The sequence below is a fragment of the Zonotrichia leucophrys genome, chromosome 3, assembly GCF_028769735.1.
Source record: "Zonotrichia leucophrys gambelii isolate GWCS_2022_RI chromosome 3, RI_Zleu_2.0, whole genome shotgun sequence".
Classification (NCBI taxonomy): Eukaryota; Metazoa; Chordata; class Aves; order Passeriformes; family Passerellidae; genus Zonotrichia; species Zonotrichia leucophrys.
Genome location: NC_088172.1, coordinates 97137262 through 97158204, shown reverse-complemented (window position 1 = coordinate 97158204; position 20943 = coordinate 97137262). Strand labels below are relative to the sequence as shown.

At 39.9% G+C, this 20943-nt stretch overlaps 1 protein-coding gene across 6 annotated transcripts in view; it reads right to left on the bottom strand.

The window, feature by feature from the left end:
• Positions 1–20943, bottom strand: part of SPTLC3 (serine palmitoyltransferase long chain base subunit 3) — a 113943-nt gene that overhangs the window by 63657 nt on the left and 29343 nt on the right. Inside the window, exons 2-3 of one of the 6 annotated variants that reach the window (XM_064707069.1) lie at positions 17747–17827; positions 17255–17423 (exon numbers count right to left, since the gene is read on the bottom strand). In XM_064707069.1, the coding sequence (XP_064563139.1) occupies positions 17255–17371 (117 nt within the window). In that variant the 5' untranslated portion in view covers positions 17372–17423; positions 17747–17827. Of the gene's footprint in view, positions 1–2517; positions 2627–17254; positions 17644–17746; positions 17828–20943 lie in introns of those variants that run through there. The other 5 variants (XM_064707070.1, XM_064707072.1, XM_064707068.1 and 2 more) reach the window with 5 other exon arrangements.

Sequence of the window (20943 nt, the reverse complement as noted above, 5' to 3'; positions counted from 1 at the left end):
TTCCATCCCTCGTTTTTCTTTATTTTCATGGATCAAAGCTAATCTTAACGCTGCTGGAAGATAGCAAGTATAGTAAAATACCATTTGCACTTCCTACACCATAATTTTTTGTCTGCATTCTGCTCAGGAGGAAGACAGTGGAAGCCCTTGAACAAAACTCAGGTAGAGCTGCTCCCCAGCACGTGATGAGGCAAATGCACATTTCCCAGTGGGGAATGCAGCTAAGGCAGTACGAGGTTCCAAAAAAGCACAACTTGGTACCTGGGAAGCACAGCTGGGGGCACCAGAACAAGGCTCTAGAGAAACTTTGAAAAATGATGAAACTTGCTTCCAGAAAAACAGCTCCAGAGCCTAATCCCTGAAGTGCTCTATGAGCTCTAGCTTTAGGTCAAGAGAGAAGTGAATGAAAGGTTTCCCCTTTTGGATGAAGGCAGTTCAGACTAAGTCCAGTGCTCAGTACAGCCATTCCATGGAGCTCTTGTGTGAAAATGATACAGAAATGTCCAGTGAAATACAATGGCTTTCCCAAGAGACCTTGAAAGGTATCACCAAAAAGTCATGCCAAATTTGGAAGAGCCAGACAGAAGCATGCCAGGAGAGGATATCACTTCATATCAAATATTCTAAAACACAGATTCTGTATGAGTCGTTTACTTGACCAATGACCATTTCTCCTTTATTCTGACAGAATCTCAGTAAGCCAAAGCATGGGGTAAAATCCAGTATCCTCTGTTATTTGTTAATGAACAAAAAAGATCAGAATTTCATTTAAAAAAAACCTGACCAATGGAGGAGTATCCAAATAAGGATTCTATCAGCCAAGGAATAAGGTTTGCTCCTACACCAAGAGAACTGAAAATGCAACTGACATTGCAGTGAAGATATACAGGAAGATTCAGGAAGAAAATGTAATTATGCTTAAAGTTCAGATTATTTCATGGGTCTTGACTGTAATGGAATGTAAAATCTTTAAAGTATCTCTCTCAGGTGCATCACATCATATAGATTATTTATATTAAAACAGAAAATAACTGGGGCAATAAAGCCATGGCAGGAATGGAAAATATTTGACACAGGCATTCCTGCACCGTCAAGAGAGAGGATCACAGACCACAGAATTTTGAAATTATTTTCTGTGGGAGCCATTCCAAGAACCCGACAACTTTGTTTGCAAAGTTGAGTGGAATTATTTTGAAATTCCATATATGTTCCTTTGTCTCTGTAGTCAACTTAAGTACTAACAACTTCTTCCTGTGTTACAAATCTCAGTAGAATAACGTGGAAGCCTGGCATTCCTACACAAATCTTTACAATTCTATCCTTATTTCCTAAGATCCATCTCAGTCCCACACAGCCCTCAAATCCATTTTTGCTATCTTAAAAGGCATGCTGCAGAGGACATCACAATTCCCCAGAAATACTACGATTTTGGAGCAAGAAAGAAAATTTTTAAGAAGTATATCTTTGAAGAATGTATGACAAAATGGATTAAAGCACTTTTACAGACTCAGACAAAGTGAAGAAAAGTATTGCAAGAAGTTACAAAAGAGCTAGAATTTTCCTAATGGGAGTATAGAACAGACCTGGCAGTAGCAGCTGCTCTGTTTTAAATAAACCTTCAGTCAACATTAAAGTACTTCATTGCTGAGTACTACATGCAAGTCAATACACATGCTGGCTGCGAAATTATTTGTGATTCTGCAGATCCCCACTTCATAGTCTTATTTCTTTGCCATTTATGAAGAACAAAAAACAAAGAGAAAATCAATTCTGTGAAAAATGCCAATCACTTCTTTTTAAAATTTTAAAAGTTTTATCGCAATAAAATGGCCATAATAAGAGTAATAAAAATTTGGACAATTAGGATTTAGGACAATATGAGACAATAAAAACAGAGAGTTATGGACAGTCTGGGCAAAATAAGCCTGACTTTTTCTTTCTGGGCAAAATAAGACCAAAAAAGGACCCACATTAACAGAATGATTAACCTTTGAAAGCAACAGCCTGTTGCATATTCAGCCACCTCATCCATGATGCATCAATTCCATTCAAACACAGGATTCTGTCTGGTCAGTGTCAGCTTCTTTCTCTGAATCCTGAGAGCACCTTCAGGGCTGAGCAAGGCAGGAAGAAGTTCGTTTTTTTCTGATAAGAGAGCAATAAATTCTCTTTCTCTGACAGATTCAGGTGTCCTGTGGCTGCTATCTCGGTGTGAGTCGTTTCTTTAAAAAAAAGTATCCTACATAGCATAGCTGTCTATTTTAACATTATGTTATAACCTAAAACTATATTTAACACACTAGTTAAGAGAATAAATACAGCATAACTTTCTAACATAGCACATACAGTATTTATTTTAATATTTGCGAAAACCCAATCATAAAATACGCATTTTTCACAATTCCCTTCAAGACTGCAGCTGCTTGCAGATCTCCATCTCCCCTCCTTGAACCACTCCCTGCGCTTGCTCGCCGTCACCCCGGCTGAGCTCACCCGCCGCAGACCCAGCCCGTCCACCTTTCACCTCCTCTCGCCTTTCCCCGGAGCCCGGGGCTACGCCGGCACCCCCAGCGCAGCCGGCACGTCCCGTCCCTGCCCCAGTTCTCACAGCGCATTTCGCTCCCTGCGGCGGCCCCGCCTCCCCGCAGCCTCCCCGCGCCGCCCTGCTGACAGCGGCTCGGCTCAACCCAGCCAGCCGGACCCGCCGGTCCGGCCGCTGCTTTATCGGAGTCCCTCATTTCCAGGCGGCCGGGCCCGCTGGCACCTGGAGAGAGCTCCTCGGCCCTTCGCGAGCGCAGATTGCGCTGAGACTGGCTTGGAAATGAGGAGGAGTTTGTGAAAAACGCCAGTCGCTTGGGGTTAAAAATTTAAAAGTTTTACAGTAATAAAATGGTTATAAAATAGTAGTATAATTAGAGTATTAAAATTTGGATAATTAGGATTAGGACAATATGAGACAATAAAACAAAGAGTTAAGGACAGTCTGGGTACCTCTTTCTGGGCAAAATAACCCCGAAAACGGACACAGTTAACAGAGGATTAACCCTTAAAAGCAACAGCCTATTGCATATTCATCCACCTCATTCATGATGCAGAAATTCCACTCAAACACAGGATTCTGTCTGGTCAGTGACAACTTCTTCCTCTGAATCCTGACAGCATCTTCAGGGCTGAGCAAGGTGGGAAGGAGTTAATTTCTTCTGATAATGGTGTAATAAATTATTTTTCTCTGAAAGATTCAGGTGTCCTGTGGCTGCTATCTCAGTGCAAGTCCTCGCTTTTAAAAAAAGTATCTAACCTAACATAGTTTCCTATTTTAACATTATGTCATAACCTAAAACTATATTTAACACACTACTTAAGAGAATTAATGCAACCTAACTTTCCAACATAACACATATAATATTCATTTTAATATTTGTGAAAAGTCATCATGAAATACGCATTTTCATAAGTTACAACAGTTCAACTGTGATTCCTTGTCCCCGCTATTGACACCTGGATAATTAAATATTAAATAAATATTATATTAAAAATTGTGAAAAATGCATATTTTATTATTGGCTTTTCACAAATATTAAAATGAATATTATATGTGTTATGTTAGAAAATTATGCTGTCTTGATTTTCTTAAGTAGTGTGTTAAATACAGGTTTAGGCTATAACATAACGTTAAAATAGAAACTATGCTATGTAAGACACTTTTTTTAAAGAGAGGAATGAGGTACTCACACTGAGATAGCAGCCCCAGGACACCTAAATCTTTCAGAGAAAGAGAATTTATTGCTCCATTATCAGAAGAAATGAATTTCTTCCCACCTTGCTCAGCCCTGAAGATGCTGTCAGGATTCAGAGGAAGAAGTTGACAATGACCAGACAGAATCCTGTGTTTGAATGGAATTTATGCATCATGGATGAGGGGTATGAATATGCAACAGGCTGTTGCTTTTAAGTGTTAATCCTCTGTTAATGTGGGTCCCTTTTTGGGCTTATTTTGCCCAGAAAGAGGTACCCAGACTGTCCATAACTCTTTGTTTTTATTGTCTTGCACTGTCCTAAATCCTAATTGTCCAAATTTTTATTACTCTAATTATATGACTATTTTTATAGCCATTTTATTACTATAAAACTTTTAAAATTTTAAACCCAAGTGATTGGCATTTTTCACATAAATAAATACTAAATAATTTGTAAAATAATTACAAATTGCTGTAGACATGAGTGTCTCATTTCCAAGTATGTCTTTCTCAGGCATGAAAGTGGGACCTAAACCAAAGTGTTTGTTTATAGCTCTAACATGCTTATGACATAAGCAGCTTTGTTTCCAGCTGATGATCACCCTTAAAGTGAAACTAACCATTTTTAGGTAAATTAGATATCAGGTAGCTTAACAATTAATTTTTCTAAGGCAAAAGTAACCAGTATACATACATAAAGACCTGTTTCTGTCAGTGTTCAAGACATCCTTCGCTTTCAAAGCCTTGCACGCATGCACTTTTTTATTCCTCCCATCTCCTCCACCTAAATGAATTCTCTTTTCAAAACTCAGAGTGTTTCAATGCACTGCTATTGCTTTTACCTACTCAACTGTAAAAACACTGTTGTTGATGAGCTCTGCTAAACCTTACATGTTGAACAATATCAACTGAAAAAACACTCCAAAATCACAAACTCCTATTCAATTTTGCAAATGTGAATAAATAAAGCACAGGTGTGTCAGCTTGTTTTAACCATGGCTAAATGAAGCTAATAAAGAAACAAGATTCCAGCACATGCTTCAAGTTAAGAAAAATATTCCTTTATCCAATAGCATAGAAAGTAACACTGGTTTATTTGCCTCTACCACAAGTTTCAGGAAATGGTGTCAGAAGATTTATCATCAGACTTGGTAAATATTTTTATCACCATAATCTCACAGATAAAGCTGTTTCTTATTCCAACAAGGTCCAGTTGGCAAACATAATTTGTTACAGATGATTGATGCCCATCTCTGTTACCTCTTCTGAAATATTGCATTGCAAACCCTGCAATTTCCTTCCACATTTTCCCGTGGAAAATGTCTTTTTTTTTTTTTTTGGCCATGCATCTAAGTGGGGATGTAGCACAGCTAAGCATGCCACATACTGTGCAGTAGTGATTAAATGTAGCCTTGAAATGTAGCCATAAATCAGGAAGATGTCCAGGGCTAGAGAAAAGAAATATAGGAATAAGCTGCAAACAGTGGAGTCTGAGAACAAATTATTGTCAGTCAACCATGGTGGTTACTTATTGAGAAGTGTCAAAGTGCAGAGATGTTTTGATTAGCTTCTCCAGCAAAAAATCACTCAATAAAAAAAAGTGAAGATAGTTTGAGAACTATCTTCTGTCAGTCTCTTTAAGCTATATTTTAAAGGTGCAAGCCTTCTTGAATATCTGGTTAAAGGCTAAAAGTCTTTCTGCACTATGAAGTAATTCTGTGTGTAGCCCTGAAAAATAAAATATTCTCATCATGGTCATGTTAATTTCAAACTTGAGGTACTCAAAGACCTCCAAAATGCCTGTCCATCAACCTCCAGCCTGAGCTCACACAAATTACCTGTCACCGAGTGAGAGGTTTGCATTTCTGTCTTTAAACTGGTGTCCTGAAACACAGCTCCAGTGAGGATGGTGCTGCCGAGCAGGTGAGAGACTGGAGCAACAGGAGGTGAACTGAAATCACACAGCCCTTGTGAACAGGAGAAACACCAGGCAGACAACAATGATGGGTTTGGAACTGCAAAGTTCCATGTCTGATCCCTTTTGGATTTGGATCAAACTTCTCTAAAGATGAAGAACTGATGCCTGACTGGATTAGAAGTGAATTATGGAAAAACAATAATGTTTAACATGAACTCAAGTTTCATCTCTTAGATAGACTGGTAGAACAGAAATGTCCCATGAGAAATGACACCAAAACACTTCATTCTCACTTAGTAGCATCAGCTAGAACATGAGACAGGCAACTGCTTTACACAATACTGATGACAAATCACTGATATTTGAAAAAGTGGCACCCTTGGACAAAAATCCCTGTGAATAAAGGTACCCTTAATAGACACTGATCCCTTGTGTACCAAGTATTTCACAAGCAGAGAACAAAATAAAGAGTCTATGTCATAAAGTTTATGGACTCAAGGAATTCCTGAGAAATGCAATGGTAAGATACATACCATGCAGAAATGAGTTGGAGCAGAAGTAAACAGAGCAGTGTGAGCTCTGGGAATAATAAATTCTGGGGGTTTTTATGTGTGTCTCATGTTGGCTTTCCTGTAAAATAAAGGAACACTCTGACAGAAGCTTCTTTCTTATTTGGAGCATAGGTCAAATCTCCTTCCTGCTGCAGACTGCCCAGGTCACTGGAGAAATGAGTTCAAACTGCAGCTTCTATTTATTTCAGAAAAGGAAGGTGCTGGGCCTTTCTCATGTGTCCAAAAGCCTGCTCAAAGCAAAGAGTGGATGATATGAAAATGGGTCATGAGTTCACAAGCTGCTAAGGAGTTGACAGACAGATAGCATCACTATATAAATTTTGTTTCTTTAGGAAACCAGCCAAGATTTTATAATGCTGCCCTGTTGAAACCTCAAACCATATAGGTAGGGTTTTTCCTCTCATATAACACTCCTCTCCCTGATCACATACATTTCAGACACCCACAAAGTGTTCAGTGGGGAATAGGACCAGATATGCCTATCTGAGGTTTAAAGAATTTGCATAACTTGCCATTGATTGAAATTTTGTTTCCTATAGATGTTAACATCTTTATAACAAAATCACAAGTTTATAACACTGGTTCTCAGCAGGCATACATTGAAACAGTAAAAAAAGCCCAAGTCTCTGATAATGATCCCAAAAACACAGATTGAAATCATTCTTCAATTTACTTAAATAAATCCATGTGATTCTCAGCCCACATGCAAGAATTGTAAAGGTCTTTGGTTATACTGAATCACAGATATAAAAACCTCCTAATGTTACCCCTTATCTCTGCAAATTTAAAATATTTTCTACCTGTTATTAGGTAAAGCTAATTTTTACCTTCTGACTTGCTTGATTTAATTACGCTGCGTTGGAAGCATAAGGAATTAATACAAGATTTTCAAAAGTATAAATGAATGGATACTTTGCATTGGGGATGAGATGGAAGCCAAGAGCGCTCCATTTTTGATATGTCATGCTATACTGTCCTACTATTACTACTAGAGTGTATGTTCACTTTAATTCTTGCATAAGCTCCAGATATGTATCTCTGCTACAAAACCTACTGTGATTTCTTTACCAAATCATAATGAGGAAGACAATAAAAGGAAAAGATTTCTCTCACCTCAACAGAAATTTATTAAGAGCCACAATGCCAATGAAGTGCAGAGAACATTTTGTTGGAAAGGGACAGGTGATCTTGAGTGCTTTGGAACATGTGCATTGTACATCAAGGAGGTGGAATGATCTTGCAGACATTACTTTATACTGAAAACTGCTGCTGTAACAACAAATCCTCTGCTAGAGCACCAGGGGGCCAGTCTGTTCAGCTCCCCATCCTTATGATAGACGTGGAAAAAGGACAGCCTGCCTGAAACCCTTCTTGATCATGAGTATCTTTGGCTCAAGACAGTCACAGTGTGCACAATTTTATTTCTTTACCTTTCACTGGTGAGTAAGAGATGCAAGGAGGTCAATTAATTCCTCTTCAGGGAGGTAATAAATTACACCTCTTCATGGACAATAGGTTCAGCCCAAGGTGAAACCAGATTTTATTAAAGTTGCATCTCCATTCCCAAAGCACAAGTTTCCCGTCTCTGGACACAGCCTCATAATTATTTTGCTAACTTGCTAGTGCTCATAGCATATCCCACATTTAACACTATGCACACCATTAGTATACATCTGAAAATAGACACAAATTATGGAATTGGTACATTTTCCAACACTTGAAAACAGATTTTAAGAAAAAGCAATTAGACTTGGCATGTATCAACATCATACTTATCTCAGAATGAAAAACAAAAATACCAACTTTTTTCTTTAAAAGTTGTAGATTTTGGCAAACACATATTTTTTGTTTTGGAATCTGTACTTCCTGCTTGGTTATGGGTAAGAAATTTAAGAAGCAAAGGTTCTGACTTCAACCTGAAAAGACATTGTTAAAATATGTATTGAGAGCCAAAAAGTAACAACAGACAAGTCTTGGCCACATGGGATTCTTCCCAGATCATTTGATAAAGTAATTTCTTATTTGGGATAAAATTGGGTTTTACACAGAGAGAAATGAGAATCTGCTTTGGAACACCCCTTACTACTTATTTACCCACAGATGCACCAATCCAATACTTAAAGGCTTATTTCCCCAAGAGTTTTTTGTAACCTAAAGCATATGGAAAGAAACCAAGGATAAGGCCCACAGGGGTGGATGATTGTGATTAGAAGAGAGGAAAAGGGTGGAGATTGCATCAAAGCATTTTGATGAAGAGTTTTGTTTCATTTCTGTTCAAAATAGAACAATCAAAAGCCAAGAAGATTCCCCCCTTCAAGATTAACACACCCTTCTATCTGCTAGAACCTCCCAGACACTTTTACCACCCACATATGCAAACAGAGAAGCTGTTTATATAACAGTGATGTGAGGAAAATATTGCACAGGGGAGCAATTTATAAAGACCCTTTTATAAAAAAGAGATGTCTTCAAGAGACTTGCAGACACACATTTTGTGCCAGAGACAAAGTAAAACATTCCCTCTGAGCATGACTGATGTCAAGAGATTGCTGGAAGTTCAAAGCTCAAACTCAGAAACTTGCATGAATATGATCTCAAAAAGCAGAGGAAACATGACTTTTCAAATGCTTTCTTGGACTATGAAATGCCTTCAAAAAAATCTTGTTCAATTTGAATTGTTTTGTAGTTTGGTGTTGGGATCTGTGCAGCACCCAAAGTTTTGAGGTTGGTCAGCAGGAAATACATTTGATCTGATCACAGGGCTGGGATTTTTTCAGGGAATAGCTGACAATGAGGTACAACGTGACAACCACAGGTGGTCCTAAATTTATTTCTCAGGTTGTATTTCCTGACCTCCCAGGTCTCATGTAAATCACTAGTCACTGACACATGGCTGCTGGAACTGGGTGGAACCATCTGGGTCCTGCCCTCTCCAGGCAGCAGTGGGGCTGTTCTTTACAGATCTGCCCCACAACAGTGTGCATGAGAACCTGGCTGCAGCTTACCTTTACCTGCAGGAAATGCAGCCTGGTGATGACAGGGGAAGAAGTGTTCCTTTCGGAAGACAATCAAATTTTTGTGGAAACACAACAAATGGGCAGGAAATGGAAATTCTAAGATAGATTGAGGCATTCTCCTGCTGAACAGGCCCGGGAAGCTCAAGAACATACAAATTGGCTGCTGTGATACCAGTGTAAGCTGACAGAGATTAGCCAGGCTGAAGTCTCAGCTAGCTACATGTGAGTCACATAGAGAGATGTGTGGCAACTCTTTAGGCTGTATGAATCAGCAGCAGCAACAGGGAAGTAGAAACTCAAATGGAAATTCCTGGAGGAAGCAGAGTGCAGCATCATGGCAGCTGAAATGGCTACAAGTCTCAGCTCTGCACCTCAAATTTGTCTTTCTATATTTCTGTTTTAAGTGGATAAACCCTCATGTCTTGGTAGGCTGATGGAGAAGACCAAATTTTTTGGAAGAGAGGGAAATGACAGAGTACATGCCTGTGCTTGATCAAAGGAATGAAGGCAAGAATACAGCTGAATAACTTCCAAAAAACCCCTGAGATGATCAGTAGAACAGATAAGGCATTACTATGTTACATCTACACTGGATGTTCTAGAAATTCAAAATACCTCAGGTGGGAGAAAGACACCTGGCCAAGATGGGTTAAATATTACTTTGTTCTGAAGACAGGGGTGTTTATAGATGGCATCTACCCTGGAAATTCAGCTGTTCACCTCACAGTTTTATACTAAAGGTATCTCACAGAATGTTCTGGTCATCAATCTGAATTCAGTACCTCTTCAATCTGGCACAAAACACTGCTGGTCCTGCTGCCTGCTCTTCTCCTTAACTGGTGTTTTTCTTCCATATTCCATCCCATAATTCCATATGCATCCCACAATGACAACTCTCAGACAATAGCCTCGCAAAATTCCTGGCTAGGTTGCTTTCTCAAAGTATTTTCTGTGGAAAAATTAGCTGCCAGGAATGGCAGAAATTCTCTGGCTGAGCCACTGGTCATTGTAGGGAAATTTAATTTCCTGCTTTGCTGGTTAATACCACAGTCCTAGCCACAACAAAAATCACTTTTCTTTAAAAGGAAAGTAAAAAAACAAAATTCCACGAGAGAGTTCATGCGTCTATTGGCAGAACAAACAGACCTGCATATCATGATGAATTAGGATCTTTATGGTTGTCTTGTACCCTATAAACCAGGATTTGAAACACCACTGCACACATGCAAAGAGCAAGCTGTGCGAGAGGCAGCATGTTACTAAACATTTTTCTGGTGAAATCTGGTCAGATTTTATAGAAACTGTGGGAACATAACAGAAGATTGTTGAGGAGAATTATAAACATGCTGAAGCGATCTGCAGTGGAGGTGTAGAAAAACACACATACCAATAGTTGCTCAGCTTTGTGTGTTGGCTAAGTTCAATGTCTGTGTTTCAATAAGAGGCCTGAGTTAGACTTACAGGCACTCAATCAAATATGCTTGAGATTCCTTCCCTGCTGTGGGAAAGATCACAGCAGGGAGGTAATCTACACCTGTGACAGCCCCTGAAATACAGGTGAAAACAGCAGGTTCAGAGATCCTGTAGCAAGGACTGAGCAAGAACTGAGTTCTCTGGTGTCCCTGCCCATGTGGGTCTGCCCAGGTGCTGCTTTGGGGATCCCTAGTTTGACAAGGTAATGGAAATGAATTTACTGTTTTCATTTCAATCAGTGTTCTGTGGTCATCCCTGGGTCCTGTATATGGCAGCGCACACAAAGACCCAAACAGGCCCTAAGCAATCATTATCTTATCATTCAGCTCATTATTATTCATGGACTTGCTTCTGTAATGGAACACATCCAGCCACATCCCTCACTGACATCGCAGGTAGAAGATGCATTTCACCTTTCTCATTTCTGAAAGCCAGACTGCTGCATAAAGCTTGCAAAGGTAATGAATTCTCATACTGAAGGGATGTTATCAGGCAGGGAATAGCAGTAGCCACACCATGGCTTTCTATTACCAGTTACCTCTATTGAGCACAAATATTCATTGAAGCCTGACTGAGGATCTGCATCAATTCCATCCATTTTTGGATCACTACTGCTGACTCACCACAGAAGTGCTGCCTCCTTGCACTGAAAGGTCACAAACTCACTGTGACTGGATGGCCTCTGTTTCATCTGCATATTTAAAAGGCAGGTCAACATCAAATTCCCAGCAGGGTGCTCAGGGTTTTGCCCAGCTGAGCCCTGAAAGGCTCCATATGTCCCATTGCTGTTACCCGTGTCTTGATTCCCCCTCCCTCTCCACACATGTGAAACCCCTCCAGCCTGCAGGCCAAGTATAAACCATTAACCACCACTCTGAGCCTGATGATCCAGCCAGTTATTACCCACACAGCAGTCTGCCCATCGAGACTGTAATGCCCCAAGCAGCACATGAGGGTGGTGGGGCCAGTGTCAAGGTAGGTGACATCTATTACTTGCCTCTCATAATAATATCTAGTCACCTCAGCATAGAAGATAGTCAGTCAAACACTATTTAGCTCTGGTACATCTATGCTTGCTGTTCCAAATCTCTATGCTCCCAGAAGCAACCTCTGCTAGAAATGACCTGCCTTTTGAAGACAGGTGGGACATTTCTCCTAAGTTATCAGGGATCTTTGACACCTGGGAGCTTCCAAAGCTGATAGTGTGTGAGATCCCTGTGATATCACCTACCACACATGAATACTTCCCTCCTGATCCCACGCCCTTGTATGGGTTGCCATTTCTCAAGAGATCCTTGAATCAACCTTCTTTCACTGCTGGTAGTTTGACAACACAGAGGCTTGGATGACTTTGGTTGTGAAAAGTGAGTCAAAGAAAGCACAGAGTACATCTTACCTGCATCTGTGGTCACTAAGTCATCCACCCCATTTGTTCATGGGACACATTTTCCTTTTTCATTCATCTACTACTAATGTAGCAGTGAGATCTGTTCTTGCTTCCCTTGATATTCCTTGCAAATGTTGACTCCGGAAGATCTTTGGCTTACCAAAGGTGCCCCCAGAATGTTTCAAAATTTCTCTTTCAAAGGCCATTCTTGTTTCTATCTCTTGTATACTGCTTATTTTTGCACTGGAGCTCAGCCATGAGTTAGTTGTGTGTAGCTAAGCCAGTCTCCCAACATATTTATTGCTTTCATGAGTAGAAGGATGAGCTGTTACTGTGCTAAGAGGAGGCTGACCTTAAAGAACCAACATGCTGAATCTTTCAAGCCAAAGTAAATTACTATCTGCTATTTCTGTAAAGCCTTTACCTTCCAAAATTTAATTACCTGCATTTAGAGGTTTCCAGGTGTTAAGAGGGTAATAACTTCAGACCAACCTTATATATTGAGCTATGTGAAAAATCTCAGCCTTGCATGTAAAGTCTCATGCAACACGCTCAAAGCATTGCTACAAGAGTCAGAGACTGTTACATGTGCCCACACAGTGGTGACACCTCGGCTGCAGAAAGACATCCCCAGTGTTTCCTGCTTCCAATGCATTGAGCTCATCACATAGCAGGGCAGATGACAGAAACAAGGGCGTGGATCCGAGACCTGTGATTATCATCTGAGAGGGCAGGTGCAGAGCAACACATTTCTCAGGCTTGAAACCAAGGAGAAAAGGAGGCAGGAGCTGAGGATGAGGAGATCATATCTGTAGTGCAGCTGAAGCAACAGGTACAGTATTTGGCAGAGAATTTGACTAAAAACCAAATCTCAACATTTTCCTGAGGGAAAATTGCAGTTGCACTTTCCACAAACACATGCACAATAAAAAATGCCCGAAAAGCTGACCTGCTCCAAGTGAAACAGGGTGGACTCAATGAATTTCCCTTTCAATTTGTTTTTACCCAAACCAATATCAAAATATGAAGATATTTCAGAAAAAAATCCCATTATGTTGGTAGATCATTACGGCTGCACAACTGAAGCTGCAAACTGCTGGAAAGGCCTGATCAGCCTTAATGATCTCTCCTTGCTCTTCCCTTATTAATAATAACCCTTATTGCTTGACTCTGATTGTGGGAATTAGTTTATTTCTGTTCCTACCAGACTCTTTAACATTTACATTGAGTATGCATCTCAAATGCCCTACTTACACCAGGTTTGCAAAAACACTTGAAGTGCTGCCCACATTTGTGAAGAGAAAGCAAAGAGATCACAGGAGGCCTTTACAACATAAAAGAAACTTACTGCCATGAGAACAGTTGCATGGCATATTCCTTTCATGACTCTCTTTCTAAACAATCAATGTTTTCTTTAAGATGGTCATTGGGCAATAAATGACATTGGAAAGCAGAAAAGAGAGGAAAGAAACTAGGGTGCCAAGAGCATGGAAAGGACTGAGACTAGATGCTGAAATATTGAACCAAGTAGCTAAGTAGAACAGCTAGGAGGAGATTCAGATGTAACAGGACAGAACTTAAACAATTTCTGAATTTTGAACCTTCCAATTGTTGGAGACTATCACATTTTTGGGCCATCAGATAAATGGGACAGATGTTACTGTGTTGGATCTCATCCTGGGTTCTTTTTTGCTTTCACACAGGAGCTTGAAATCCTTGGAAAAGCCCATAGTCTTGCTGACTACACATTTCTTCCAAGCCCTGCCATTCTCAGTGCAGAACATAAAAAAAATGAGTTTACAAATAGCTTTATAATGTCTTGGAGGCTAAAGCATCCAAGGAAATAATCTATTGAAGAAATGGAACTGTTACATGTGTTTTATAAGGGAAAAAAGTTTCCACTGGACAAACATATTTATCTTAAAAATACAATTTCCCCTATTATTGATACCCAATCAACAGCAATATAACAGCAAAGAAAACATCACTAGGAAAATACCTTCTCCTGGCCTATACAGTTACATAAATAAACAGGTTATGTACTGAACTGTGCTTTGGGCAAAGGCAAGCCCAGACTATGGATTCTGGAAGAACATGAAGCATGTGCCTCTGTTAAAAGCACAAACAAAGTAGAAGACATGGTCCACAACCCACCTCCCAAAGTTTAGGTCTTACTACAGCCCAGCTTCCAAAGAATACCAGGATACAGCATGGCTGTGGGGACATGGTTAAGCCTGATGTCCATTAGTACATGGAGAGTCTGTGCTATCAGCTAGAATTGAGTGAACCTGACTTAAAACAATCACAGAAGCTGTCTGAACAAGCAGTCCCACCCCAAAGCACTCCAGCACTTCCCCAAAAGCAACAGCTTCTTTTCTGGTAGGATGCTTCACTGCTTCTTTATCACTCAGCTACCTCCTCTCTGTCCTTGGCGTGCCACAGATTGCTAGCAGCAAACAGAGCCTCCCTGCTCCCCCACATTTGATCATCCCTAATTACCTTTCCCAACCCATTAAACAAAATCCTTTCTTTAGAAACCCAGGGGGGTTTGTGGTATCAGAATTGTTTCTCTATTTCTATTAAGCACGCACAGACACACAAAATGTTCTTACATCATTAAGATGCAAAACACATTGTTCCTGAGCAAGTGTTTTCACAAACAGTGTTTCCAAAGCCAGCATTTCCTGAAGCCAGTGCTTCCTGGGGGCTCTCTTGGAAAAAAAAGGGTTTATAGAGCTGATTGCTGCAAAGCCTGATGTTCCAGTCAGACAATTGCATAGGCCTAGAAGCCTTCACTGTGCCATTCACTCACTCCAGTCCCTGCAATAGTTGTTTCTCTCAAACCACAGCATCTCTCCCTCATCCCCTCCTTCCAAAGTAGCACAGCTGTAACTAAGCCCAAAAGTTTTGGAACTATCACAAGTCTAGAATCACCAGTCACATCCCCTGAATATACCAGCACTATATTTCTGCTATATGAAGTGTTTAACGGTCAATTAATTTACTGCATGGGTAGTAAAATACATAAATGTGTGTGTCAGAGTGTTAGGGGAAATGGGGACAAGGTGGCTGAAAAGCAAAAGAGGAAGAAGGAAGAATGACTGGAATTAAGAGAAACCTGGAAGCCTTGTGGAGGCCTCCTTGTGCACCAAGCTGCCATATTCCCTGTCTCTCAGATCCCAGCTTGCAAAGTGGGAAGCACACCCCAGCGAGGAGTGGCCAGTGTGAGTACACACCTCCAGCAGTGAGGCTCCTAAACACACAGGGAGGAAGGAACAGAATCTGCTCCTGTAAAATAGCATCAAGCATAAGCACTGAACAGGGTGAGGCAGCTGGGGCGGGGAAACAGACCAGACAGGAATGGGGAGATTCCTGCCAGGAGTGAGATTCCTGGTTCATTCAGGACTCCTGTATGTTATTGTTTCCTTCTTTCTGTGTTTGGAGCAGGAAGAAAGGGGAAATAGTATGTCATTGTGAGCACAGGGCTCAACCCAGACTTGCCAAATCTGCCTTTGATAAGCCTCCTGTACTTTCTAAGCCTTCACTTCCTCACCACTTCCCTCAGCCATGGATGGCATTTACAAGTGGCTCAGTGCTACTGTCAGATGTCACACAGCAGGGTAAAAAACTTTCTCCTCCGACCATGTGGTGCTTGTAAGGCTTCACTAATCTTGTACGTGCACCTAAGTTCCTTCATTTCTTTGCCACCCCTTTCAGACCAACATTTATTTCCTTTTTTTTTTGCTCATGCTCAGTAATATTAGTCATTACTTCTCTGCCTGTTTACTTCTCTTTTTTATTAAGGAGGAAATCCTAATTAATGCCCTTCTGGGATTTCAAAATTACTTATTTGCAGCAGGTTAGCAGTAACTTAATGACAAAACTTAGTCCTTGAAATCTGTCCCAAGTGGAAAGCAAAAACTTAGAACTTCATTGAGGCAAATAGCTAATGTACAAAATGACAAGGAGGGGTATATAATGTACAAGAGGATACTGAATTAGGTTTCTGGAAGCGAATCCAAGAAAGGCTTTTTTCAATCATTGTGCAAGATTTTTTGCTTTCCTCATCCAACACAAGCCAGTGATTGGGAAATACTCATACCAGGGGAGACACCTAAAGCCAGACAACCATTAAGCATGACACTGGGCGTGCCCTCATTAGAGTGCTAAGGCGTGTGAGAGCCCCATTTAGAGAAAGATAAAAGATAGCAGTTTATTTGTAAAACAGCAGAGCCCTCACCACAGTCCTTGTCCAAAGCTTCCTAACCTAGCAGGGATGGTTAGGTGAGTGCACAGGCTCCACAAGCACCCTTCTCCATCCCCCCTGTCACTACCACACCGTGCTGTAAAGCCAGCCCTCTTACAGTCACTGCAAGACTTTCTCCTAATGATCACATCAAGATCCAGAATTAGGACATTCCAAGACAGACAGCAAGCTCCCAGTCAGAACAGGTATCACAGAGAGACAGCCTTTAAGATTTGGGCTCTTTTTGTAAAAGTATACTTTTAGATTTGTTCGTTCTTCAGGATGTTACAGGCCAACAGTTCTACAAACAGTCATGTATGTGAGAAGTGCTGCTTCAAAGAGAACAGCCTAAGAAAACAGAAAGTAAACTGGCTTGGATTTTAAGCAGTCCAAGGCTGGATAGAAGGCATCAGCAAAGTGTTGGGATCAGCTATGCCATCCCTGCATAAATGTAAACATCATGAAAAAGTAGCTTTGCCTGCCTACGTACATCTGTTGTTATATTTGTACAGCAACAAATCCCACTTTAAAAATTACTCTACACACATTTGAAGCTGACAAAACAGCTTTACACTAGTGATTGATACATTGCAAAGTCAAGTCCACCACCAGTTAAGCTTCAGAAGGAAGTTACTACTTGTGTTTGTTGTGTTTGATATGAACTAGACACAAAGTCAGTCCATGGGATCAACAGCATTTGCATGAGCACTCCCAACTCTCTCTTCAGTTTAGGAGAGACAAAAGCAGCATAAGGTCTCAAGATTACAAATTCACACACAAGCCTAATCCGTACAAGCTGTTCAATGGACACTAAGATGGTCATAAAAATAGCTTAATAAGTAATGTTGCAACTACTTATTTGTTTTCAATATTGAGGCAATTAGGGTAAACAATTAAACCTTACCTTCATTCCTTTAGTGATTCCATTTTTCTTAGATATTCCACTTTTTAAGAGGTTATTCTGTTTCTGATGATTGTGATGATGTAGATGTCCATTGCACACAGCACTGGGATTAGCCATCTGTTTAAATTAGTCAGATTCTCAGTTCTTAAGGGTGTCTCGGGTCTTTCTACTGTAAAAAAGACAGTGGGATGAGAAGATAAAGTTCTTGGTTAAGGCCTGAAAGGTATCCAACTGGTCTGTCAGGATTTTCCAGGATGAGAGGAGGAACTATCTTTTGCAATCTCTTCAAAACATAAAACTTTCTTTCACACAGCTTCAGCCCCAGCAAGCTAGAATGTGAAATACATGGCAGGAGGTGTGCTGTTAAAATCTCTGGAAATTACTGCTCCTTGCTGGCTCTTGCATGAACGCGGCTCCCGTGAGTCAACAAGGCTGCGGCAGCTATCAAGAAGTGGGAGGATTCAGAGGCGGAGACACTTAAAGATATATTACCTCTTAAATACCTCCAAGGGAGAAACTTTGTTTCTTTTCTCCGAATTACACGCGGTATAGCGCGAGGTCACGCCATAGAAACTGCCAAAATGTTTTGAAAATTTTAACAGTGTAATCTGTACAATTACATGGTTCATCTTAAGAGTATTTTAGCTGAAAACCAGTAGTATTTCCCTGAGTAAAGCAAAGAAACGCTTCAAAAATTTCTTTTAATCTCTTCTTATATAAGTAGCATGATAGACACAGCATTATACCTGCAAAGAAATGGAAAGCATTTTAGTAATAAAATGAAAATTTATCTAGAGATAGATTCTACAGAACGTGCCCAAGTATTCACTAGAGTGAACTGTCCCTTTAAACTCAGTTTGGCAGTAGTAGGATAAATGGCATGCTGTTACAATGAATGGGAAGTGGATTTTTATAAAGCTGATTAATTTGGTTTTAAAACAAGTCAGGCTTTAATCACATGTGAAACTACTAGGACAACTAACATACATCCCTTCTTTTATGAAAAAAGGGTTTTAATTGTAAAAATGCATATACAGTCTTTGCTGACTCAAATTCTTGTACTTCAGATTTTAGTGACAAAAAGTAAATGTAGAAACCTCTCTGGTAGCATTTAATAGAATCTCTTCCTCCCAAAATAATTCAAATTAGTGTGGAGATAGATTAAAGGAAAGCTGTATTATGATATCAATTTTGAAAAACAGTTTGAAGGAAAGGCTGGGAGAATAAAAATACTTGAAGTTCTTTAGTTAGAAAAAATTGCTATGGCATCCTGGCAATGAAATGTAAGTTATATACAGAAAGAGCAGCCTAGAATTTGAGTACATGAAATGCAGGAGATGAAATGTTAAACAAACCACTGTGAAAATACACAGGGAAATACACTGTGTTGGTTTTGAAAACTTATCTTACACACATATTAAGTTGCTAAAATACATTTTCTTCTTTGAAGTATTTGCAAAGTGAGGTATCATCAATGTACTAGAAAACTTCTGGGTCTTGTTTAAGAGTGATCTAAACTTAAATTAATAAGACTGTAGTATTTTGGGGGAAGAAAATACCCCTTAGCTGATTAAAATGACACAAAAGCAGTAAAACACCAAAAGTTTTTTGACTCACAGTTTTACTAGATTCACCATTAGAAATCAGATTTTTTTAAGTTTTATCTTTTTGGTGCTTTTCCTAGGCAAGAAGATATCTCATTTCTGTATAATCAGTTTTGCTTAGGTCTCCTTAAGGCATCTGTAAGTATAGCTCACTGAGAAATGAATTGTGAATGTAATAATGTCAAATATAGTGGCAAAATGGGATGTTGATCTTAAGTGGCTAAGAGTTCATATTTGCAAAGAAAAAAGGAGACTGAGGAGAGGATAAGCCTGCAGGAAAAATGGTTGGTAACATCTCCTGCACACCTATCCTCCGTGGGCTGCTGACAAATGGAACAAGGTAATGCAAGGAATTCTCTCTGCACTTGGCAACCCTCTCCCATCCAGGAGCTTTCTTCATTTGGGATTTGTGTCCTTGATTGTCACAGCAAACCAAACTCCTGTAAAACATGCCATCTGCTTGGTCAGTCACTGATCATCTTCCTCCTGGTGTGATATAGATAAGGACACTCACCAGAGTAGGGCTGCTCCCCTTAGCAGCTTCCCCTGTCCCAGCCAGCACCTCTGCCAGCTGCTCTTCCCAACAGGCTCTGCACTTTTCAAGGCACAAAGCAATAAAATTAACATATCATACGTGTCTTTTTTCCTCCCCAATTAAGTTCATGAGGGAAGTGGAATCTCCAGTTAAAACAACAGTTCAGATAATGCAAAGGCTCTAGGTCTAGACTTGTTATGTTTCAAGACCCATGAAATTACCAGGATGAATAAAATAGCAAGTTAAATATGTTATGGTAATTTTAGTTTTCAATGCCTATATTATTTAAGATAACAAACAAATATAACTTTAAAAAATACCTCATTTAAATAAGCAATTAAAAAAATAAACTCAGAGAAGAGCTGCCCATTTGGATATCTGTTAACCATGACCTAAAAGCCAGGGCTCACAAAACAGATACCACTAGAGGCCGACTAAAATTCCTACCCTGATCCTATTCAGAGGAAAAGAGTTATAGAAGGGATGAACAAATACACAAAAATTATCTATAAACAGAAAAAAACCCAACCAAACAAAAAAACCCCCAACAACAACAACAGCCCCCATGAAACCTGCCCAAGCTCCCCCAAAACAAACAAACAAACAAACAAATAAACAACCCTGCAAACCCCCAAACCAAACAAAAAAATAAGCAGGAAAAAAAGCCAAAAAACCAACCAAACAAAAAACCCAAATCAAGCCAGAAAAAAATAACAACCAGAAATCATTGTGCCCTTCAGAACTCTATCTTACTCAAAGCCATCTCATCTATTACTCAGACTTCTATACACATATCTGTCATGTTACCTGTTACCTGCATCTAAATCTATTACTCAAATGTATGAGGATCTGTGCTGGACACTGGAGGAAGGACTCAGTAGTTGTCTGCTTTGCAACACCAAAAGCACCACCAGCGATATCCTATTTGTATTGTTCTGGGAAATGGAAGGAAATCATCTGCTGTGCTGTACAAGAATTGTGTGTATTTAACTGCAGGGGACACCAATCCTACTAAGATTGTACGTGCACTTCTCTTTAGTGGCTTGGGTGCTGGTCATTCTTCATACTTCGACAAGAAGATGTTGAATTTCTAAGATTACCAGCAGACCACACACCATGTTCTACAAAAATGCTAGTGAAGTTTCCAAGATGTGATTACAATTACTATCTGTAGGAAAACCACCAATGAATCTCCAGGTTCTAGGTTATGAATCCCCAGGTTCTGGGTTTTATTCCTTGCTTTGTCATCATCCTGGTAACACCACTGCATTTTTGCTAACTCACATTGAAATGAGAAGAAAAGTGTTTAAGTCCTTTTTAAATGCTCTGAGACAAATTGCTGAGGAGTATGGTGCAAAAGTGAGGTAAAATATATGCAGTTTAATTAGCCAAGGTTTAGCAACAGAGCAGAGAGAACAGAGAGGGGTAGGGCTCTAAGTAGTCTCTCAGTGTTTGAAGAAAATCACTTTTCTAGTAAAAATTCTCTTGTTACATAGGACAGGTTAAAAGGCTGAACTCTGCTGGTCCACTCAAGAAATGGGGACAAAACA